The sequence below is a fragment of the Phyllobates terribilis genome, unplaced genomic scaffold, assembly GCF_046119375.1.
Source record: "Phyllobates terribilis strain yellow unplaced genomic scaffold, ASM4611937v1 Scaffold_12__6_contigs__length_324123572, whole genome shotgun sequence".
NCBI lineage: Eukaryota > Metazoa > Chordata > Amphibia > Anura > Dendrobatidae > Phyllobates > Phyllobates terribilis.
This window is the reverse complement of record NW_027362772.1, coordinates 278,324,449-278,349,582: the sequence shown is the minus strand read 5'-3', so window position 1 is coordinate 278,349,582 and position 25,134 is coordinate 278,324,449. Positions and strand designations below refer to the sequence as shown.

The 25,134-nt window shown below is 44.7% G+C and overlaps 1 protein-coding gene across 2 annotated transcripts in view; it reads right to left on the bottom strand.

Annotated features, from left to right (window-relative positions):
• Positions 1-675: 675 nt before the first annotated feature.
• The window catches only part of LOC141172609 (nicotinamide N-methyltransferase-like), a 33,147-nt gene continuing 8,688 nt past the window's right edge, over positions 676-25,134 (bottom strand). Inside the window, exons 2-5 of one of the 2 annotated variants that reach the window (XM_073657011.1) lie at positions 23,166-23,362; positions 21,283-21,490; positions 7,191-7,585; positions 676-1,283 (exon numbers count right to left, since the gene is read on the bottom strand). In XM_073657011.1, coding sequence (XP_073513112.1) covers positions 1,270-1,283; positions 7,191-7,585; positions 21,283-21,490; positions 23,166-23,316 — 768 coding nt within the window. In that variant the 5' untranslated portion in view covers positions 23,317-23,362 and the 3' untranslated portion in view covers positions 676-1,269. Of the gene's footprint in view, positions 1,284-7,066; positions 7,586-21,282; positions 21,491-23,165; positions 23,363-25,134 lie in introns of those variants that run through there. The other variant, XM_073657010.1, reaches the window with a different exon arrangement.

The following is a 25,134-nucleotide window of genomic DNA, read 5'->3' as shown; positions in this document are numbered from 1 at the left end:
AAGAAAGGGTTTATTTTCATTCCGATATTTGTGTCCCATTGACTTGCATTGGTTTCCGGTATCGGAATCGGCGATATCCGATACTTTTTGGGTATCGGCCCGATCCAATCCGATACGATATTTCCTGATATCGGAAGGTATCGCTCAACACTACTGATAACGCATCTTCAGGATAGGTAAATTTCCGGCACCCAGCACTCCCACTGATCAGCTGTTCTCAACTCCAATGGTGGCCAGATATTAACACTGCAGTTTGAATACCACAACTCCATTGACTATGTAGTGGCCATTGCCAAGAATTACATAATTTTAATGGGAACGGAGCTGCAGTTCTCATCAAAGTCCACTACACAGTGAGCACAAGAAACTATGGATTCATTAAAATAGCTACATGTGAATACACCCATGAAATTCTAAAAGTATGAGATGTCAATTAATTATCCACTATTATTCTGATGGAATTTGATTTTTCATATGAATATATCCATTAAAATCCTCTGAATATGCAATGTCACTTCAGTGTGTAATACTTCAATGGAGAAAAAAAATAGTGCAGATAATTTTTGCTTTGAACAGAATGACTCTATATCAGGAATGAAAAAACAAACAAAAAAACAAACTTTTTTAATGGAATTTTTGTTTAACACATAATTATTTTTGGTCTAAACATTTTTTTTATTTGCAATTAACTGGTACTGTAATGGGGTCAAAAATTGCCCCTGTTCGCTATTATTTTACTATTGTCATGTCACATTGTGAATATGTTTTCTTAAATGCTTTCATCATTGTAATTTGATCATACATCACTATTAATGAAGTAGATGAGGTCGTAATATCATACAGAAATAAAGACAGAAGGAATATAAGTATGCTTTTATCACAAATTATACTCAATTTAAAAGAATATTAGAACAAATATTATAATATTAAAAAGGAAAAAGGAAAGGTCATGAAGATTATAAGCCTGGATAACCCCTTTATAGATTCAATTTTGATAATCCTGCCCATTTCTATTACAGATTACTTATTCATTTTACCTGAAATAAAGGTTTCATGAAGATTTTTTAAAACAAATTCAGTCCATTCTCCTAAAAGAACCCCTTTTTCTGGAGCCTAGTAAGTGCTGAAGTAATCGTTGGGGCAAAATTCCTTGATGTAAGTTTCCTGTTTGGTGATTGGGGGGTCCATTGTGTCACCTTGTAGGTCTGTCGCTTCTGGGAAATAGTCGGTAGGTGGTAGGTCTGTCGCTTCTGGGAAATGTTACCCTATTTATCCCACTGATCCTATGATATCAATGCAGATAGTGTTTCAAATCTCCCAGTTTGGTATAAGCCTATATATAGATCATGAAGGCTTAGATTAACTATTTTCGAGATACTAAATGCCATAGCGTTTCAAAAGGAAAATACTTACATAAGGACTTAAGGAATGAGTGATAACTTGCTGATGGTTAGTGGTCCCTTTGCTGGGTCCCCCAATGACCCAAGAATGGGGCTATACAGAGTCCTGTCTAAGTATAGCTGAAGATGAACACCGCTTCATTCATTGCTGAATAAACTATCAAACATACTTCTCCAGCAAACCATAGACATTGAATTTAGTGGTGGTACATTTGAGCAGCTAATATCTCCATTCAAACAGCACTCCATGCCCCATTCTCAAAATGTATGTGGGTCCCAGCGATCAGCAAGTTATCACCTGTCCCATGAATAGGTGATAACTTTCCCACTTGATACAAATCCTTTAACCCTAAATAACCACCTAAAATCACGATAAACATGAAGTGAAACACTCTTTATTCATTTATCGCCATCATGATAAATTATTATAATTTTTTATAATTTTTAATACAATGGTTTTTTTCAACGCATACAAAAAGCACCAGCTGAAACTATTAACCTTTTCCTTTTCAAACTATTCTGGGCGATAATGACCAGTTCAATTTTTCAATTTCTTTTTTGCATATGTTCATCAAACGTCTATGAAATAGCAAAAGGCTCCATGATAACAGACTAGAGTTTCCTCTGAAATACTGCACCTTTTCGAGAGAGATATCAATCAAGTATAGCTGGTTGGGGAGAAGCCAGAAGGGAGACGACCATTCAGATGTGAGATTAAAATTGTTAACAACTGGTTCTTTATCTGGTCAACATAGCAATATTGTTGCAATGTACTGTCATTATCAGTGTCTCCTAAGTGTCATCCCAAATACCCCCAAAAGTGTCATCCCCAAAGCATCCTTCAAGTCTCAACCTGTGTCCCCCTTAAGGGTCATCCTCGGTGACCCCATAAACATCAGCTAGAGCTTTCCAAATTGTCATCCACACACCGATAGGGCCAGCCATAGTACCTAGTCTCAGTGACCTCCTAATTGTCATCCCCAGTGCCCCTTCAAGCATCAGCCACAGTGTTAGACACTGTATCTCCTTTACTGTCAGCCACAGTGTCCCTGTGGTAAAAAAATAGAAGTCCCTCTCTCTGGAAGCAGGTTACTTGGATGCAACAACGCAGACAATGAGGAGACAGTGGTACTTATCCAACACTATTTGACTAACACACAAAAAAAATCTATTTATAAGTATATATATACACAAGTAAGCACTATATTGCCTGTAACAGTAACAGGGTTAATAGTACATTGTGACACAGCAATACGACTAAATACAATATCTCTGCAATGTTCTATTACATACACCATTCTTGTTATCTAGCAGTTAAACAACTATTAATGCCTTTATGTCTCAACTTCACGGGCATCACTCTCAGTACAAGGCCCGTCCCTATCGTAGTCTCTATAAACACATCTGATCTGCACTGGCTCTAACGGGGGTCACCGGTATTTCCCACTGTGCCGAAAGTCCTAGATATGCGAGTCATTGGGATTACAGTGTGCTTGTCGCACTGGCCACTTCCATTCCCTGAAGCACGGTCCCAGCTCACATGCTGTACCGTACGTTTATACTGGAAGCATCGGCCAACAGGAACGGCCCTCTGCTACAGCTGGATTGTCTCCTGAGCCTGGTTTGGATTTGGTCATGGTTTTCTACTGGTGCTGTTTACGGTATTCTACTGGCGCTATTAACAGATCTTCTACTGGTGCTGCTCATGGATCTTCTACTGGCGCTCTCTGCAGCCACATGATCTGCCTGGTCCATGTTCTGGCACCAACTTCCTCTTCTCGGCACAGCCAGGACTTTTTATAATTAGTAACTGCAACACAGGTATCACCTGACCGGGTATCATCTTCTATAACTCTTCCCTGGGGAAAAATGTACTTCATTCTTTGGTTCCTACTAATATAATTCTTTCTTTACTTTCATTTTCGCCTTAGACCTGCAAATTGCGATGTTAACCCACTGATACTCATTAGACACTAATCATACTCGTCTTTTCTCTTGTCTACTTCCTTACATATCCATGAAAACTTATCATCCCCTCAATATTTTAGGCTGCTTTTATACAAAATATAGAGGTACTTTAACTTGAGGCCGTCATTTTAATAATGTAATGCACCTAAAGCTAAGTTCACTCAGTTTTTTTAAGAGTTTATTGGAGTTGATCCAAAACCCTGGTAAAGATTTAATTAAGAACTCGTTTTTGAGGCTGCATAAGTCATTCGCGGTCATGTCTCACAGGTGATGATGTCAGTAACGTCATTGCCCATGAGACATGACCATGAATGACCTATGGAGCCCCGTCCTCATTTTCTGGATATGGTTTTTGTTTTCTGAAGAAGCGGGTTACACTTCGAAACGCGTAGAAAAGGAAAAAAAAAACGTTATTTTACATTATCTCTAGCATTCGACGTACATTCATTAGCTGGCAGCGTGGCTATAGACCACGAATATTCCATTTTTTATATAAGTTCCAGAATTGGTGCATCTAATGGATGTGCTATTTCTGGGGCAGCTGGTCTTATTAGGCTGGGAAGAGGCCAATATTCATGGACTTTCCCAGCCTATTAATATCAGCCCCCAGCTGTTTACTTTGCCTTAGCTGGTTATTAAAATTAGGGGAGACCCCACCTCATTTTTTTACGGTCCCCCATCTACTATATAATCGGTTTATCCCGTCTGTCTGTCTGTCCAGGAAATCCCGCGTCGCTGATTTGTCCGGCCGCGGCCAATCAGCGACGCAGGATTTCAGAACAAGTCGGGAGATAGCAGGGCTGACACTGCCCATGTGGTCATGTGACTCACCAACTGCCCATGACGTACTGAACATGTTTTGTCAGTCAGAGTGTGATGTACTTCTGTCACGTTTAATGAATACGTTCTGTCAGTCACAGTGCGACATAGTTCAGTCACGTTTACTAAACATGATCAGTCAGAGTGTGATGTACTTCTGTCACGTTCAGTGAGCACGTTCTGTCAGTCACAGTGTGACATACTTCTGTCACGTTTCATTCACCATGGTACGCGGAACAGGAGACCCCTGGCTGCAGCCGCAAATAGTCGTGATGTAAGCGGAAGCAAGAGCCAGCTGCAGCCAGGGGAATTACGTGCTGGCTGTGCGTGGTCAGCGATGTTGTCACAAGCAGTATTGACAACATGACATAATTACAAAATTCATTAGGGGCCCCGGGGGGATACATTGGGGGGTTAATTTAAAGTAGTGCACAACCCATTTAAACACTGCTACGCTGATTAGTCGCGCCCGGTCGGCCGCATACATATTCTAGAATACCCGATGCGTTAGAATCGGGCCACCATCTAATCTATAATAACAAGCAAAGGCAAAGCAGACAGCTTGGGGTCTGATAATAATAGACTGGGAAGCGCCATGGTTATTGAGCCCTTTTCAGCATAATTTAGACCAGCTCTTAGCCAACAGAAGCCAATGGGGGCCCAAACTTTTGTGTTGTAAAATGGGGGTAGTAAGGGGTAGGGGGCTGCAAAAAGAAGCAAAATGGGGGTAAGAGCAGGACAATTGCCCTGCAGACAAATGTAGAAACGCAAATGAATTAAAATAACATTGAATAAAAAAAAATAATAATCTTGAACCATGAGGCGGAGGTTCAAGTGGAGGAGGAGGTGGAGGTGAAAGTGGCAGTGTAGGTGGAAGAGGCAGGGGACGAGGTAGCCAACTTTTTTTTAGGGAAATGACTTAAAAGAACATAGAATAAAATGAACTAAAAAATTACAATCTAGAACCTGGAGGCAGGGGTCCAAGTGGAGGAGTGGAGCAGTGCCTTACATGTGTAGATTACTGTACTTGTTAATAAATGAATCAATAAATGCAAAAAATAACGTGGCTTTCCCCCTATTTTCAATAACCAGCAAAAGGAAAGAAAACAGCTGTGAGCTGTTCTTATTATGCTGGGAAAGGGCCAATATCCATGGACCTTCCCAGACTATTAACATCAGCCCCCAGATGTCTGATTTGCCTTTGCTGGTTATTAAAAATGGGGGGATCCGAAAAAAAATGACGTGGGGATTTTTAATAACCAGCTGAGGCAAAGAAGATGTAGCATCGGCGTCTCTGCCCCCTGCCAGGCAGAGACGCCGTCCTTCTCACCTCCCCGCTTTTCGGGGCGTCCTCCTGCGCTCCTCTTCCTGCTGCGGCCGGCGCGCGCAGCTTCCCGGGCACTGTGCTTAGGGCACGCGCGCGTGCGCTCCCCCTCTCTTAAAGGGGCCGCGCGTGCCGTCCTAAGGAGTCCCCGGTCAATAGCCGAGGGTCCTCCCATATATAAGGCACCTCCTCCAAAATGGAGGTGCCCGAGCAATAGTTGTTGCACAGTATACTCACCTCTGCTTCAGTCCTCAGGTCCAGTTGCCAGCCTGACTACTGTTCCAGTCCGCCAGCCTGTCTACTCTTCAGCCAGACAGTCTGTCTTCCGTTCAACCCGCCAGTCTGTCTATGGGAAAGTCCGCCTGCTTACCAGGAAACACCTGCTAGTCACCTGTCTTCTAACCTAGAGACTTCAGCCAGCTCTGCTGTCACTTGCCGTGACCACCTGTCTGCTAACTTAGAGACTTCAGCCTGCTCTGCCGTCACGTGCCGTGACCACCTGTCAGCTAACCCAGAGACTCCTGTCTGCTTGTTGTGCCCATCCGCTATACCAGTCAGTCCCAGTCTGCTGACCCGTGGGAGCCACCTGCTCTCTTACAAGGTCGTCCCCAGGGTAGCACCTGGTCCCTCTGCTCGGTCCCTTCCCTGGTCACGGAGTCGTTAGCCGCCGTACGACCAGGGTCGGTCTGAGTTGATACCTAGTTAAGCCCCTCTGGGTCCCTCCTTGCACCTCGGCACAGAGGTTCCACCCCCCGGACCCGTAACAGAAGACAGATGGTAGCTGATATTAATAGGCTGAGAAAGTCGATGGATAATGGTCCCTTCCCAGCAAAATAAGACCAGCTCATATCTGTATGCTTTTCCTTGGTTGGTTATTAAAAATAGGGGGGACCCCACATTGTTTTTTTTCATTTATGTTTTAATTTATTAACAAGTACAGTAACCTACACACACGGCACTGCTCCACTCCTCCATTTGGACCTCTGCCTCCTAGTTCAAGGTTATTATTTTTCATTATTCCATGTTATTTTAAGTCCTTTTCCTATCCAAATTTGTTTGCAGGGCAATTGTACTGCTCTTACCTACATTTTGCCACCTTTTGCAACCCCCTAGCCCTATGACCATTTCACAGCACCTAAGTTCAAGTCCCCATTGGCTTCTATGGGGTTTGGGTTCAGGGTCAAGTTCTGGTAACCGAACTGAACTTTGGACTACAGTGTGGCTGAACCCGACGAACCCGAACTTCCACGGGTCCGCTCATCCCTAGCTGTGGGGGCTATACATGCAATTTATCCTAGAAATATTGAAGAACTGAAAAACATTTGCAGGGAAGAATGGTCCAAAAGTCCTCCATAATATAGAGCAAATCTTATTAGCAGCTTCTGGAAATATTTGGCAGAGCTAACCGCTAAAAACGGGACATATTGAGCTCAAGGCTCCACTTTTTACTAGATGCGCCAAATAAAGAATTTTTTATTTTTAGTTACATTGTATTTGTCTATAATTGCAACTTTGATAACAATCAAACACATTAGTAACCAATTAGATAATTCCAAAGGGTTCACTTACTTTTATTTCACATGTAATTTTTATCAATTTAGCATAATATGTTTACATTTCAAAGCAATGCTGAAGAATTTGATGTTACTTTGGTTTTCGGGCATGAATAAAATATGTACCTTCAAAATCAACAAGATCCATCCTTGATTTATCCACACGTGGCGCAAACACCGCTTTTTCAATCTGGTAACCAGCTTCTTTGAAGGCCATCTCCAGATCTTCCTTTTTTAGGGTCAATGTACTAAACCGCTTGTCACCAACGAGATAAAAAGTAGCATTTAGCCCACTTGAAATTATAAGGTGACCTCCAGGTTTTATCAAGTCCTTGAAATTTTTCAGAACTTCACAGTATGACTTTATGTCCTTACACGGAGCTTCGAGACAGAGACAACACAGGAGACAATCCACTGGTGATACAACGACTGGGTCGAAAGGGTTTCTCTTAAGAGCGTCACATTTCAGGAATTCTTTCACCTTACTGCGGAGTTTCTCTGCCTTTTTGTTGCAATCATCCCTTTAAAAATGCAAGAATATTATTATTTCACTTACTGTTATGCTAATGAAACATTAGACAACCAACATCAACAGTGCTGGCCACAAGTATTGGCACCCCTGCAATTCTGTCAGATAATACTCAGTTTCTTCCTGAAAATGATTGCAACCACAAACTCTTTGGTATTATTATCTTCATTTAATTTGCTTGCAATGAAAAAACACAAAAGAGAATGAAGCAAAAATCAAATCATTGATCATTTCACACAAAACTCCAAAAAAGGGCCGGACAAAAGTATTGGCACCCTCAGCCTAATACTTGGTTGCACAACCTTTAGCCAAAATAACTGCGAACAACCGCTTCCGGTAACCATCAATGAGTTTCTTACAATGCTCTGCTGGAATTGTAGACCATTCTTCTTTGGCAAACTGCTCCAGGTCCCTGATATTTGAAGGGTGCCTTCTCCAAACTGCCATTTTGAGATCTCTCCACAGGTGTTCTATGGGATTCAGGTCTGGACTTATTGCTGGCCACCTTAGAAGTAGTGTTGAGCCACCCCCGTAGTGTTCGAGTTCGGTTCGGTTCGTCGAACACCCGTGTGTTCGCCGAACTGTTCGTCGAACTGTTCGTCGAACACCTTCGAACACCGTTAAAACCAATGGCAGGCAAACAAAAACACATAGAAACACATAGAAAACACCTTCAAAGGTGTCCAAAAGCTGACAAACTGCTCAGAAGACATAACTAACACATGGAAAAGTGACAAGTACATATAGTCATGCGAAAATAAAAGAGGTGGAGGAGTAAAAGGAGGGGGAGACACAGATATAGGCATGTCATGCCCTTCTAAAATCCAAAAAGTGAGAAGCCGACACGGCCAGTCCGCTCCTGCCCGTGCCACCTCCGTGTCGCCGGGTTTGTGCCAGAGCCGCGGTGAACCCTGACGGCCAGCCCCCCTCTCCCAATACTGGTGCCTGTCCGCTGGTGGGTCGAGCGAGCCCCCCTGTGGTGGAGGCAGCTCTAAGCTTTTTAATTTAAATTGTCTCTCTAATTTGAATGAATACACTTTAAATCCATTTACAAGGATCTATTGGAGGGCAAGTCTCATGCCAGCAGCCGCGGTATTTCCAGCTCCAGTAGCGTCCACTAAAGCTGCTGCAGTTAAAAAGCTTTTATAAGGGTCGAGCTCGGCTGTCCACCGCAAGGCATCCTACTGCCAGTCCCAGCCCCTATGCCTTGGGGTGCCTCCTGATGCTCTTCACTAAGTATCCCATGGTCCCGAAGCATTTCCTTTGAAAAAATTAAGTGTCTAAACTACAGGTGGTGTAGCTTGCTTAACAGCCGGGATAATCCGCTAACTAGCAGACACTGCTACTAGGCACAAAGTATTTCCTGGGCTAGATGCAGTTAAAAATTTGTAATTAGATACTCTCGTTGGATGCTGAGAAAGCATTCCATAGAGTCTCCTGGCACGCCATATATGATTCTCTTAAAAAGCTTGGGGTAGGGGTCTAGGGGACCCTTTTATAGCCAAAATCACGGCCCTGTATCGCAATACGTCACCTAGGCTGAAGATAAATGGAACTGTAGCACCCTGAGGGCTCGGTTGCTACAGACGTATTGCACCTCACCCAGAGGTGTGATATCTCACTCTCAGGTAAGGATGGAGTGTGGATCAGGACCCGACACCTGCATGCATTACACCACATTGCTGTGGAGCAGGGCGACCAATATGCCCCTGAGATGGGCACGACAGTCCCTGTCCCTGGCTGGAGTGGGGGGAGGGAACACTGAGGAAGGGGAACCCTGTAGTGCAGGAGCAGGGAGGAAGCAGTTCCTGGGTGCATTGAGAAGGGAGTATAAAAGGTGGGCACCATCTTAGTTCAGTGCAGAGAAGTCTGAGCAGAAGAGGCAGGGAGCAGGGGCTCTGCATGAGCTCTGCTCCGGAGGCGGGCCTAGTAACAGAGGCCCAGGCCTGGAAGAGGGAGAAGGAAGGAAGAGGAGCGGAGAAGGCTCCAGGAACGAGGAATGAAGGGATCCCAGGGGTGCGGACGGGAGAGTCGCCACCGCACGCCCGAATCCACCTGCGTGGAGGGGTCAGGCCAAAGGGGGAGACCGGTCCCTGAACTAGTGGAGGCAGGAAACGACCCTCAGCTAGAAACCGGAGGCTCTGACATTTTATGTGGCGCAGCCCCTCGCTACACCCGCTAGGAAGGCACCACATAGGGTCAGGGAAACTGGCGCCAAGTTTACCAAGAGGAGGCCCGAGGCAGCCGGACAGAAGTGTTGGTAAGAAAGGCCAGACAAAGGACACACAAAGGGGGTCCTGTGAAGTGCTCCAAAGTTATCTGGGAGTTGTCTGAGCCCCTCACCTGGTGAGCACAGTACGACGTGGGCAGCCGTTACCTGCAGACGTGGTCTGGATAATAAGAACTGTGAGTAAAGGCCCTGGACTGCATCACTGACTCCGTGTCGTTACTGCTGCTGCCCTGCACCATCACCCCCATCCTCCGCATACACTGCCCTGAGGCTATACTCCTCCCGTGGGGAGTTATGCTACGCTCTGCTGCACCCACAACACCAGCCTCAGCGGTCTGCCCTGTAGCGGCGGTTCACTCTGACCGCAATCCACGGGTGGCGTAGTCGGACATTTAAACATCAAAACCACATAAATAGTTCCGCCACTGGTTTGACCGCCCTGAGCCACGGAACCGGGTCGCCGCCACGAAGACTACAACCACCAGCATCCACCAAAAAGGGTCCGGCTCCGGGTGTCCCAAGGCCCAGGGGGTGCGTCAGAACATTTTCATCACCTTTCACAATCACCAATGGGACAAGGCAGGGATGTCCTCTGTCCCCTCTCTTATACATCCTAGTGACGGAGCACCTGCTCTCATCAATTCGCCATAACCCCAATATTAGGTGGATTGAGGTGGGAGGCACCGAGTACAAGTGCTCTCTATTTGCTGATGATGTCCTAGTATATATCACTCAATCACATATATCCATCCATGCTGTTATGGCTGAAATAGATCACTTTGTTACATGGTAAAATTTTAAAATCAATGCAGCGAAGTCTGAGGCCCTCGATGTCTCCCTCCCCAAATCCATATAGGATTCCATCCAGTCCAACTTTCCCTTTGCCTGGCCCTCACAGGGTATCAAATACTTAGGAATTCCTATTCATAGAGACCTCTCCCATCTATGTTATCTTAATTTTGGGCCCTTTATTGAACAATTCCATACAGACCACGGTTGGCAAGTTAGAACTGTAAGATTCACTACATGAACCACTGGTGTTTTGTGGAAAAGCACATGTACACTGCGTTCCAAATTATTATGCAAAAAGTGTTTAGGAGTGATAAGGGAAGAATTTGTTTGTTTGTCAGTTAAACTCATTGATGGTGATGTGTGTCAGGGCTCTTTATATCACTGTAAGCAATTGCAGACACCTGTGCTAATTAGTTTGGCAGGTGTGTCCAATGAAAGGCAAGACTACTTAAGAAGGCTCTCTCACATTATTAAGCAGCCTACATTTTCTGACAAAATGGGAAAGAAAAAGGATGTGTCGGCTGCTGAGAAGCAACAAATTGTGGAGTGTTTAGGTCAAGGCATGACTACAATCAACATTGTGCGATGATCAGGATGAAGTGTCTTGGCAATCAAGAAGTATGTAGCTGATTCACAGTACACACGTGTGCGTGCTGATAAGGGCAAATTGAGGACTCTTTCCTACAGGCAATTACGTCAGGTTGAAAGAGCAGCGGCAAAAAAGCCTTGTCATAGCAGCAGACAAGTTTTTGAAGCTGCTTGTGCCTCCAACGTCCCCCGAACAACAAGATGCAGGGTCCTTCAGAGGTTTGCAGCTGTGCATACACCATCCTGTCGACCTCCTCTATCCACTTCACACAAGCAGAAACGGCTCCAGTGGGCCAAACATTACATGAAGACTGATTTCAAAACTGTTTTGTTCACGGATGAGTGCCGTGCAGCGCTCGATGGTCCAGATGGATGGAGTGGAGGATGGCTGGTTGATGGACACCCCACGCAAACACGGCTACAGCGCCAACAAGGAGGAGGTGGAGTAATGTTTTGGGCTGGAATCATGGGGAGAGAGATTGTCGGCCCCTTTAGGATCCCTGAAGGCGCTAAAGATGAACTCCATAATGTATGTGGATTTTCTCAAACAGCACTTCCTGCCATGGTTCAAGAAGAAGAACCGTGTATTTCACAGCAAGATCATTTTTCTGCATGATAATGCACCATCTCATGCTGCACATAAAACATCTCTGGCTGATATGGGCATAAAAGGGGACAAACTTATGGTGTGACCCCCATGCTCCCCTGACCTCTACCCCATTCAGAACCTTTGGAGCATCATTAAAAGGAGTGTCTATGATGGCGGGAGGCAGTTCACATCTAAGCAACAGCTCTGGGAGGGTATTCTGTCCTCATGCAAAACAATTGAAGCAGAAACCATCCAAAACCTGACAAATTCAATGGACGAGAGAGTTCAGAAGCTCCTTTCGAACAAGGGGTCCTATGTGAAAATGTAACATCACCTAGAATAAAGTTTTGAGTTGAAAACTGTTTGATTTCAGTTTCTAACAACCTGCTGATGCTTATAATTTCAAAAATGACCATTTTTTTGGTCTTTATTAAAATGAAAAGGTTGATCGAAAAGTTTGGGGGATCTAAGAGTGTGGCAACCCAGTAGTCATGATTACTTCGAATTCTGACAATATGAGGGTCATGCTGCAGGTAGTGCAGCAAGAAGGCACTTATGTGTCTTGCGCATCTCGGAGCCCCAAAATTATTTTCCGGGCTAGATGCAGCTAAAAATTATTTTTAATTTTAAATCTGGTGAAGCTTTAGTATAGATGGCCTAATAGGATCAGTGCTGCACACTGCTACAAAGCCCAAATTATTTTCCAGTCAAGATACAGATAAACATGATTAGTAATTTGAAAGCTTAAAACGGTTGGTAGGGTGATTTTAACCAATCATCAAGCTTTTACTCTCCCCAGGATGACACAGGGGTAGAAAAGTCGTTTCGGATCCATGATTTGTTCATCTTTATGAACGTGAGTCTGTCTACATTATCAGTGGAGAGCCGCGTGCGCTTATCTGTCAGCACACCACCAGCAGCGCTGAACACACGTTCAGACAGAACGCTGGCTGCGGGGCATGACAAGATCTCCAAGGCGTAAGTGGCTAGCTCCGGCCATTTATCCAGATTGGAAGCCCAAAAAGAGCAAGGGTCCAGTGACACAGTCGTGGCTTTAATGTTTACTTGGAGATACTCCTGTACCATCGTCTCTAGGCGTTGACTATGTGTCAGACTTCTTGTCTCCTGTGGCCTTGCAAAGGATGGGCTAAAAAAGTGGTGAAATGATTCCGCAAAATTGATGTTACCAGCAGATACTGTGGTTCTGTTACGGTTTGAGTGCTGAACACTTGACGGTCCCACGGTTGGCAAGTTGGAACTGTGAGATTCACTACGTGCACCACTGGTGTTTTGTGGAAAAGCACATGTAAGATTCTGCAACAGTCTCTGCTGATACTCCTGCATGCGTGCATCCCTTTCTATGGCAGGAATAATTTCTGCAAATTTACTTTTGTACCGGGGATCTAACAGTGTGGCAACCCAGTAGTCAGGATTATTTCTAATTCTCACAATTCGAGGGTCATGTTGCAGGTAGTGCAGCAAGAAGGCACTCATGTGTGTTGCGCATCCAGGAGCACCAAGTCCCTGTTGTGTTGGTGGCGAGGTAACAATCATGCTTCCTTCCTCTGTCCTCTCCCCTCAACCTCGCACAACAGAAATGTGATCAAGGTCTCCCTCATCTGATGAGTCTTCCATCAGTTCGTCCTCCACTTCTTCCTGGGCTCCTGCACCTTCCTCACTAGTTTGGCTGCTACCATGCGCCCTGGTAAAACCATCTCCCCCACCCTCACATGCCTGCCGCCTTGGTGCTGCCGACCGTCTGGACCTTGCAGATGTTAGCCCTTCCGCATACAACTCCTCCTCCTCTACTTCCTCCACCTCCTCTTGTGCCACCACCTGACTCCGAATTCTGTTTAACATGTGCTCCAGCATGTAAATCACCGGAATAGTCATGCTGATAATGGCATCGTCAGCACTAAACATCTTCGTCGCCATTTCAAAACTGTGCAGAAGGGTGCATATGTCCCTGATCTGAGACCACTCCTCCAGCGTGATTTGCCCCACCTCTGGATCTCGTTGGCCCAGGCTATACGTCAGAACGTATTGCACCAGGGCTTGTCGGTGCTGCCACAGTCGCTGCAACATGTGCAGAGTTGAATTCCACCGGGTAGGCACATCGCATTTTAGCCGGTGAAGTGGCAGGCCCAACGACTTCTGTAGAGATGTAAGTCGCTGAGCTGCGGGATGCGAACGGCGGAAGTGAGCACACAGCGACCGTGCCCTCTGCAGAAGGCCATCTAGTCTGGGATAGTGGGCTAAAAATTGCTGGACAACCAGGTTCAACACGTGAGCCATACAAGGCACGTGTGTGACATTGCCCCGGCGAAGGGCCGCACCCAGGTTTGCAGCATTGTCGCACACGGCCTTCCCTGGTTTCAGGTCCAGTGGAGACAGCCATTCATGAAATTGGTTCTCCAGAGCTGACCACAACTCCTCAGCTGTGTGACTCACATTTCCCAGACATTTCAAAGTAAAAACCGCCTGATGACGTTGAGCCCTACTGCCAGCATAGTAAGGAGGTGTGCAGGATCCCTTCTGCGCAGTTAGAAAGCTTGTGGCATGACCAGACAGGCTTTGGGTGCAGGTGGAAGACCGAGAGGAGGTTGAGGAGGCAGAAGCAGTGGAGGAACTTTGACATAAAGAGGATTGACGCACAACTCGTGGGGACGGCAAGACTTGGACAGCAGCCCCTTGTCCTGCTGTCACCATAGTTACCCAGTGCCCAGTCAGCGACATGTAACGCCCCTGTCCATGCCTACTCGTCCAAGTGTCTGTGGTGAAATGCACCCTGTCACACACAGTTTCTCAAAGAAGCGGTGATGTTGTGTGCGACATGCTGTTGGAGCGCAGGCACACCTTTCTTTGAGAAGTAGTGCCGACTGGGCATCTGGTACTGGGGCACTGCGACGGACATAAGGTCTCGAAAATCCTCTGTGTCCACCAGGCGGAAAGGCAGCATTTCTGTAGCCAAGAGCTTGCAGATGGTGAAATTCAACCTCTTAGCTTTCTCATGGCTAGGAGGAAATGGTCTTTTACTTGTCCACATCTGAGGGACCGAGGGCTGGCTATTGTGCTTAGACGGGGTTGATAAGGGTGTCCCCGGCAAACTGCCGGTCTGTGAGGAAGATGCAGGCGGACATGTTAGGTTGCCTTGATCCAAAGGTGGTGCTATCGATGTCGGACAGCGCTCAACACCAGCTGGTGTTACCACCTCCAAAGAAAATGATGACCTGCCAATCACGCTGGCTGTTGCGGGTAAAGAGGTGGCAGGTCTGCGCCCCAAAACAGGTGTGACTGCTGTCCCCCCAGTCACAGAGGATGAAGAGGCCGCGGATGCACAAGATATGGCAGACGGTGGTTGGCCCGGCCGGCTAGGCCGCATTGTAGCACACTGAGCTTCCCACTGCAACTTATGCTTCATGTCCATGTGCCGGTTCATGCATGAAGTACTCAAACTATGTATTTTTTGGCCTCTACTTAGCTTTTGCTGACAAATGTTACAGATAACACGAGTTGGGTCATCTTTATCAATCTGAAAAAATGCCCAGGCTATGCAAGGCTTAGCACCCATGCGACCTGAAGAGCCACCACGACTTGTGGTGAGAGGCAGAGTTGTGTTTGAGGATGCAGTTGTTGACGTGCTTCCAGTACTACGTCTCTGTCCAGGAAGGCGCAACCTGACCTCGTCGTCACTAGCATCTTCCTCCACCTCCTCTGCTGACCTCATCCCTTGGCTGACTGTGGGTTGACAGTAAGTGGGATCTCCAACCTCATCATCATCACCCTGTGTGTTATCACACCCGTCGTCCTCAGAGCCAACCTGTTCCTGCCCTGACAAAAAACTAAAGTTGTCGCTCCAATCAGGTATTTGAGTCTTATCATCGTCTTCCTCATTATCTCCACCAACAGGAGTTACAGTTTGGGAATGAGGGTCTACATTATGGTCAGAACCTTCTGCGTCTGGTCGTGGATCCGACTCATAAAGATTCTGGGCATCAGTGCAGATCATTTCCTCGTCTGGATTCACAGAAGCGCTGGAGTCGACCTCTGATTCCCAGGCTATAGTATGAGTAAACAGCTCTGCAGACTCAACCATCTGTTCTACCTCATACTCAGACGGGCAGCTGGAGATTTGGGAGCTGTGAGGAAGCAAGTGCGATTTGGGTGACACCTTTGAGGACTGGAGTATTTGTGATGTTGAAGTTGATGTGGAGGAGAGCCCACTTAAAGGAGCACTTGATATCCGTTGAAGCACCTGCTGTTTTTGTGCCTCATCTGGAATTTGTAGCCATTGGCGTGGCCGTAAGAAAGGGATCTTATCACATTGTCCGCTAAAAGAAGTAGACATTTTAGTTTGGCTGGAAGATGGTCTTTCTTCTGCAGATGTTACTGTTGCTTTAACACCTACCCCACGGACACAACCTTTTTTCCCCTTCCCAACACGCCTATTCCCCTTTCCACCAGCAGCAGGCCTTTTTCCACTCATTTTGGTGGTTAACTAATTCACAACTCTGGAGTTGTTTGCACAAAAAAACAATGGATGGTAACCGAGCAGAGCTGAGTGGCCAAACTGTGGTATTAGGCCAAAACTATTGGCTGGGTTAGATGCAGAAAAAAATTATATTCAATTTGCAACCTGATGGAGGTCAGTATAGATGGACTAATACAACAAGTCCCACACACAGCTAGAAGCCCAATATTTTTTCAGAGGTAGATGCAGAAAAAAATATATTCAGTTTGCAACCTGATGGAGGTCAGTATAGATAGACTAATACAACAAGTCCCACACACAGCTAGAAGCCCAATATTTTTTCAGAGGTAGATGCAGAAAAAATTATATTCAGTTTGCAACCTGATGGAGTTCTGTATAGATGGATTAATAGAACAAGTCCCACACACAGCTAGAAGCCCAATATTTTTTCAGAGGTAGATGCAGAAAAAAATATATTCAGTTTGCAACCTGATGGAGGTCAGTATAGATGGACTAATACAACAAGTCCCACACACAGCTAGAAGCCTAATATTTTTTCAGAGGTAGATGCAGAAAAAAATTATATTCAGTTTGCAACCTGATGGAGGTCTGTATAGATGGATTAATAGAACAAGACCCACACACAGCTAGAAGCCCAATATTTTTTCAGAGGTAGATGCAGAAAAAAATATATTCAGTTTGCAACCTGATGGAGGTCAGTATAGATGGACTAATACAACAAGTCCCACACACAGCTAGAAGCCCAAATATTTTTTCAGAGGTACTGTAGATGCAGATAAAAATTATTTTTAATTTGCAACCTGATGGAGGTCATTATAGATGGACTAACAGAGAAAGTCCCACACACTGCTAGAAGGCCAAATATTTTTTCAGAGCTAGATGCATACAAAAAATTATTTTGAATTTGCAACCTGATGGAGGTCAGTATAGGTGGACTAATAGAACAAGTCCCACACACTGCTAGAAGGCCAAATATTTTTTCAGACCTAGATGCAGAAAAAAATTATATTCAGTTTGCAACCTGATGGAGGTCTGTATAGATGGATTAATAGAACAAGACCCACACACAGCTAGAAGCCCAATATTTTTTCAGAGGTAGATGCAGAAAAAAATATATTCAGTTTGCAACCTGATGGAGGTCAGTATAGATGGACTAATACAACAAGTCCCACACACAGCTAGAAGCCCAATATTTTTTCAGAGGTAGATGCAGAAAAAAATATATTCAGTTTGCAACCTGATGGAGGTCAGTATAGATGGACTAATACAACAAGTCCCACACACAGCTAGAAGCCCAAATATTTTTTCAGAGGTACTGTAGATGCAGATAAAAATTATTTTTAATTTGCAACCTGATGGAGGTCAGTATAGATGGACTAATAGAGAAAGTCCGACACACTACTAGAAGGCCAAATATTTTTTCAGAGCTAGATGCAGAAAAAAATTATATTCAGTTTGCAACCTGATGGAGGTCAGTATAGATGGATTAATAGAACAAGACCCACACACAGCTAGAAGCCCAATATTTTTTCAGAGGTAGATGCAGAAAAAAATATATTCAGTTTGCAACCTGATGGAGGTCAGTATAGATGGACTAACAGAGAAAGTCCCACACACTACTAGAAGGCCAAATATTTTTTCAGAGCTAGATGCAGAAAAAAATTATATTCAGTTTGCAACCTGATGGAGGTCTGTATAGATGGATTAATAGAACAAGACCCACACACAGCTAGAAGCCCAATATTTTTTCAGAGGTAGATGCAGGAAAAAATATATTCAGTTTGCAACCTGATGGAGGTCAGTATAGATGGACTAATACAACAAGTCCCACACACAGCTAGAAGCCCAATATTTTTTCAGAGGTAGATGCAGAAAAAAATATATTCAGTTTGCAACCTGATGGAGGTCAGTATAGGTGGACTAATAGAACAAGTCCCACACACTGCTAGAAGGCCAAATATTTTTTCAGAGCTAGATGCAGAAAAAAATTAAATTCAGTTTGCAACCTGATGGAGGTCAGTATAGATGGACTAATAGAATGATGCTATGCCCAAAAGATTTTACTTCACTAGGTGCAGTAAAAAAATTGGTATTCTATACACAGGTGGTATATCTTGCAACACAGATAGGCTACTCCACTGACTAACACACTCTGCAATAGGCCAAAAAGGATTAGCTTTGCTAGATTCAGCCAAATGCTGTGAAAAAAACTTGCACAGCACTGGCACAGACCTGCCTGGCAAAAACTGATAGGAACTGATGTAACCTAGTCCTGAAAAGGACTCCAATTACAATTAGTCTTTACTCCCACAACCTATCTATTTAAGAGCACAGACCTGCCTGATAAAAGTCGTAGGAAATGCTGTAACCTAGTCCTTAAAAGGACTGCAATCACAACTATTCCCTACTCCCAAGCTATCTGTATATTTGTGCGAAAATTGGCTTGAAATTAACAAGGTATAGCGCACACAGCAACAGCGGTGCCGTCTAACACGCAGCTGCAGCAGTGAGAAAATGGTGGCGACGGGGAAAATGGCTTGGTCTTATAGGGCAAGTACATGTGACATACACTGCCAATGACACATGCCCTTGCTTGTGTGAAAAAAAGCACTTCGCTCCGTGTGTGCGCTGCTGATAGGCTGACAGATTGCACCTCCCCACTGTAAATGTGGGAAAGAGAAAAAAAATGGAGATCTTCATTGTTCCTGCAGAGATCCATCCCCTGCCCCTCCCCCCACCCCGCTGTACACTCAAACTGCGTATTAACATTAATTTTCATCATTACTGAGAAAAAATCCAGTTATGATTTTGGTGCACGAACAGTTATCGAACATAACCTCGAACAGCCGAATTTTTCTCAAATTGTTCGTGTTCGCCGAACGGCTCGAACACCGCCCAAAACAGCTCGAATTTGAGATTGGCGAACAGTTCGAGTAGAACAACGCTCATCTCTACTTAGAAGTCTCCAGTGCTTTCTCTAAAACCATTTTATAGTGCTTTTGGAAGTGTGTTTTGGGTCATTGTCCTGCTGGAAGACCCATGACCTCTGAGAGAGACCCAGCTTTCTCACACTGGGCCCTACATTATGCTGCAAAATTTGTTGGTAGCCTTCAGACTTCATAATGCCATGCACACGGTCAAGCAGTCCAGTGCCAGAGGCAGCAAAGCAACCCCAAAACATCAGGGAACCTCCGCCATGTTTGACTGTAGGGACCGTGTTCTTTTCTTTGAATGCCTCTTTTTTTTTCCTGTATACTCTATGTTGATGCTTTTTCCCAAAAAGCTCTACTTTTGTCTCATCTGACCAGAGAACATTCTTCCAAAACGTTTTAGGCTTTCTCAGGTAAGTTTTGGCAAACTCCAGCCTGGCTTTTTATGTCTTGGTGTAAGAAGTGGGGTCTTCCTGGGTATCCTACCATACAGTCCCTTTTCATTCAGACGCCGACGGATAGTACGGGTTGACACTGTTGTACCCTCGGACTGCAGGGCAGCTTGAACTTGTTTGGATGTTAGTCGAGGTTCTTTATCCACCATTCACACAATCTTGCATTGAAATCTCTTGTCAATTTTTGTTTTCCGTCCACATCTAGGGAGGTTAGCCACAGTGCCATGGGCTTTAAACTTCTTGATGACACTGTGCACGGAAGACACAGGAACATTAAGGTCTTTGGAGATGGACTTGTAGCCTTGAGATTGCTCATGCTTCCTCACAATTTGGTTTCTCAATTCCTCAGACAGTTCTTTGGTCTTCTTTCTTTTCTCCATGCTCAATGTGGTACACACAAGGACACAGGACAGAGGTTGAGTCAACTTTAATCCATGTTAACTGGCTGAAAGCGTGATTTAGTTATTGCCAACACCTGTTAGGTGCCACAGGTAAGTTACAGGTGCTGTTAATTACACGAATTAGAGAAACATCACATGATTTTTCAAAGGGTGCCAATACTTTTGTCCACCCCCTTTTTTAGGTTTGGTGTGGAATTATATCCAATTTGTCTTTAGGACAATTCTTTTTGTGTTTTTTTCATTGAAGACAAATTAAATGAAGAGAATAATACCAAAGAATTTGTGATTGCAATCATTTTCAGGAAGAAACTGAGTATTATCTGACAGAATTGCAGGGGTGCCAATACTTTTGGCCAGCACTGTAGATGCTAGACAATATGAACAACATACAGTAATAGTGGGTTTTCTTCTGTGACCCACCACGATGAGCTTAAGTGAAGATCTTTTCCAAAAGAATGACTTTCCCTTTAGTAGACTGGAGACGTCCATGTATTACATGGATGAATATTCATTTGAATGCTACTGCTACACTTCCCCTGCAGCAGTTGCAACAGAGGGGTCATCTGGTCACTGTCCTAACATGGCATCCTTACTTGGGATGTCAGTTTAGGTGGATGTCTTAGTAGGTTTGCAGTCGTGCCATACTCCTTCCATTTTTGGATGATGGATTAGAGAGATTAGAGAGTGGATTGAAAAGTGCTCCATGAGATGTTCAGAACTTGGGCTATTTTTTATAACCTAACCCTGCTTTACTCTTCACCACAACTTTATTCCTAACCTGTCTGGTGGGCTCCTTGGTTTTCATCATGCTGTTTGATCCATAATGTTGTCACACAGACCTTCACAGAACAACTGTAGTTATATGGAGAAGAAATTACACACAGGTGGACTCAATTTACTAATTATATGACTTCTGGAGGCAACTCGTCACTCAGGATTTTATTTAGGGGCATCAGACTACAAGGGGCTGAATACAGATGCACGTCACAATTTTCAGATTTATATTTTTAAAAATATTTAGAAAATCATTTATCATTTTCTTTACACTTCACAAATACTTTCTTCTTAGTGTTTGTTTATCACATAAAATCCCAATAAAATACATTTAAGTTTGTGGGTGTAACGAGACAAAATGTGGGAACTTTCATGGGGTATGAATACCTTTTCAAGGCAGTGTATAAAGTTGTAGTAAAGTCAATTAAAACGTTTTACCTGTTTCCTTCCAGCTCACATACAGATTTGATTATGTGAGTCCAGTCAAAAGCATCTGGATCCTTCTTCAGCCATTTTTCAAATTCGACACGATTTTCTTCAAGTAAATCTGAGACGATGATTTTATCAAACACTTCACAAGCCGAGAGGAGATTATAAATGGAGGCTCCTGTGCCAAAATCAAGCAGCGTGTCCCCTCTTACTCCACCTTGCAAAAAAATGTAAAATAGGTTAACAAGGAAAATTAGAAATTCCAAATTACGGCCAATTGTACGCAAGACTAAAAGGGATATTCATCTGGGTTATGCCAATTTTCATTATGTGCATATTTACTAGTTGATTACTTCTATTGTCATTGTGCAGTTTTTTTTGGTGTGACCTCTGACATGATCCATTTATCAGTAGATGGTTTTATAAGAGGGGGAGTAGGTTCAGTTTTTCACTATTATTAAACATGAAATATAGATGGTGGGCTCTTTCTTAGATATATCATAGGATGTAGTGACCACTCATGGTAGAATGGTTTTCATTTCATGAAGAAAGGAAACAGGTGTACATAGAGTTCACTTCAAGAGCTTTGCTCACAAAAAGGCAATGAGCTTAGTGGTCCTCAGCATTACATGAGGCAACGAGCTTTAAGGTTTTGAAACTTTCATATGAGAATATGGGCTGACTTGAATAGAGATAGACAATTGGTACATGTGACAGTAGGTTTTCTCTATCGCACCTAATGCATCACACAGGCATAAAAAAATGTTTTTCTTCAGGGGTTAAAACCTCTAAGGAACACCCATTTTAAATTTAGTAAGAATGTCCAGTCCGTGCATTTCTCCTCTGCCATGGCTTTCTTTGCTCTTTTATGCATCGGGTTATTATAGTAAGCCGGCGTGCACCCAAGATGTCCCCTTTGTAGGCCTCTTAAGATGTCTAACACTTGCTTACCTCAGCTCTGCTATTGCTGGGCTCTGCAGTAAGTATATATAGTCAAAAACTCCTTTGCTGCTCCTACATTTTGTCCACACACTCGGGCTCGTTATCTATTGCTACTCAAGGTGCTTACTACTGACTTATTGCTGGGCTCTGTAGTAAGTATATATAGTCAAAAACTCCTTTGCTGCTCCTACATGTTGTCCACACTCTCGGGCTCTTTATCTATTGCTACTCAAGGTGCTTACTACTGACTTATCTCTGCTGTTACATGGTGCTGACCGCATCCTTCACTCTGCTACTTCAAGATGCTTGACTGCTGACTCAGCTCTGTGGCTCCAAGGTAGTGTTACATGCTTTACTTTGCTTCTCCAACTTGCCTAGCTGCTGTCTCAGCACTGCTGTTCCAAAGTGCTGCCACACATTTAGTTCTGCTACAACAAAGTACCTGTCTGCCATCTCAGCTCTGATGGTCAAATGAGCTGTCCACACCTTCTTCTCTGCTACAAGGTACCCATCTTCCATCTAAGTTCTGCTATCTCCAAGTGCTGTTCACACATTTGAATCTTCAGTACCATGATGCCTGACAACATACCTTGACCTGCTGCTCCAAGATGCTGCCTGCACACTCATGTCTGCTTATCCAAGGTGCCAAGTACTTATCTCTTGCTACACTGATCTATGTGCCATTCAGTATATCCAGATCTACTGATACTTGGTGCTCCATGTGCCATCTGGCCTATTCAACTCCTCTGCATCAACACCCCCGATCCGTGCTGCTTATCCTGACCTGCAGCTTAGCAAGTCCACCTCACCAGGTGATTCATAACACTAGCAACCAGGATTTTACATGAAAGTGAAAAAGTACTCCAGTAAACTAGCCATATGAGTAATAATGACACCATAAATGTCAAAATTGAACCTTTTGAGTAATAAACAATTGCTGAATTTCTCACCTTTAATGAAAGTTTCATACAGATTTTTTAAAATAAATTCCGTCCAGTCTCCAAAATGGATTCCGTCCCATGCTCCAAAGTACGTCTGTAAGTATGCTTTCGGGTCAAATTCATCAATGTACTGTTGCTGGGTGGTAAAAGTAGTAGCCATGATGTTCTGTCCTCAGGATTATCCTCAGATTATCTGCTAGATGCTTCTGAAACGGCCAGTGACACAAATAAATCGTATATATTTTAGCAATCAACTTCATCAGGACAGTCACAGACTTGAATGGCTCAGTCTCATCCGATTTATGGTAGACACCAGTGCACGCTGCACTGATGTCACGCCTCACTTGACGTGACATCAGTGACGGGTCACGTCATGCATCTGAGCGGCAAGCAATAGCACCGCTCAGAGGCAGAAAAGGTACCGCAAGGTATTTGCAAAAACACTTCTGGGCCCCGGGAGGATACATTGGGGGGATAATATAAAGTAGTGGACAACTTTTTAAAATAACATTGGTCCCAGTGCTGTCCATTTGGAATGAGCAGACCCGTGGATGTTCAAGTTTGTCAGGTTCTGTCAAACTGTAGTACAAAGTTCAGTTCAGGTATTTGACTCCAAATCCCATGGCAGACAATGGGGACCCGAACTTTTGGCTGTAAAATGGTCATAGTAAGGGTTATGGGGCTGCAATAGGAAGCAAAATGGGGGTAAGAGCAGGATAATTGCCCTGCAAACAAATGTCAATAGGGAAATGACTTAAAATAACAGAGTATAAAAAAAAAAATAAGAATCTTGAACCAGGAGGCAGAGGTCAAAGTGGAAGAGGAGGTTAAGGAAAACGTTGAGGTGTAGGTGCAAAAGGCAGGGGAGGAGGTAGCCAACACTGCTTTTGTGTTTTTATATATTTTTTTTGTTGGGAAGTACTCTGAATACAGGCTCTGTTGGTGCACTCTGCATATGACGCGCCCCCTGGGCCAGTGTTGTTTGGGGGATACCCGGAGCCGGATCAGATGGGGGTTGTAGTCTCCGAGTGGCGGTGACCCGGTCCGTGCCCAGGGTGTCAAGCTCAGTGTGTGGCAGTCCTACAGATGTTACTGGATGTTCTTTAGTGTCGACTACGCCACCCGTTGATTTGCGGTCACTACGGCCGCCGCTGCAGCAGGGTCCGCTGAGGCTGGTGGTGTGTGTGCAGCTCAGGTAGTATAACCCCCAACGGGAGGGGTATAGCCTCAGGGGGTCAGTTGTAGAGGGTGGTGGTTGTGGTGGTGCAGTGAGGATGGTAATCAGACTCCGAGTCGGGCTGTGCAGTTCAGGGTTTTACTTACTGCTGTTGTTCTGGTCACTCCGGCCTTGAGTGACCGCCCGAGCCGTGCTGCGTCCACCAGGTCCTGGACTCGGCCAACCCCCAGGTAATTCTGGAGCGTGATCCTGAGCTCCCTTTCTGACTTGTCCTTCTCTCTGGCCTTCCCCACCAGGGATCCACCTATGTCCGGCTCCCTCGGGCCTCTTGTTGGTAAAACCCTTGTCTCTGGGTTCCCTGACCCTATTCACGGTTTGCCTTCCGGGTGGATTTAGTGGGTGGTCGTGGCAGATCCTGCCCACGACCTCCGGTCTCTGGCTAAGGATTAGGGCCCTCCACCAGCTTGGGATCCGGTACCCTTGTGCCAACTCTTCACCCTCTGGTCTAATTTTGGGTTCTTGGAGTTCCCTCTTCTCCCCCTCTGGGTCCTTCTTTCTCCTCTCTCTCTCTCTCTTGGCCTTGGAGCTGGCTGAGCTGCTCTGCTTCTCTGACTCAACTCTGACAGACTGACCCTGATCTAAGATGGTTCCCACCTTATATACTCCCTCTATGTGTGAGCTCATGTGACCAGCACCCAATGAGATCCTAGCTTTACCCAGACTGCTCCCCCTATCTGCCCCTACACTACTGGGATGTTCCACCCCCCTCCCACTCCAGCCAGGGACAGACACTGTCGTACC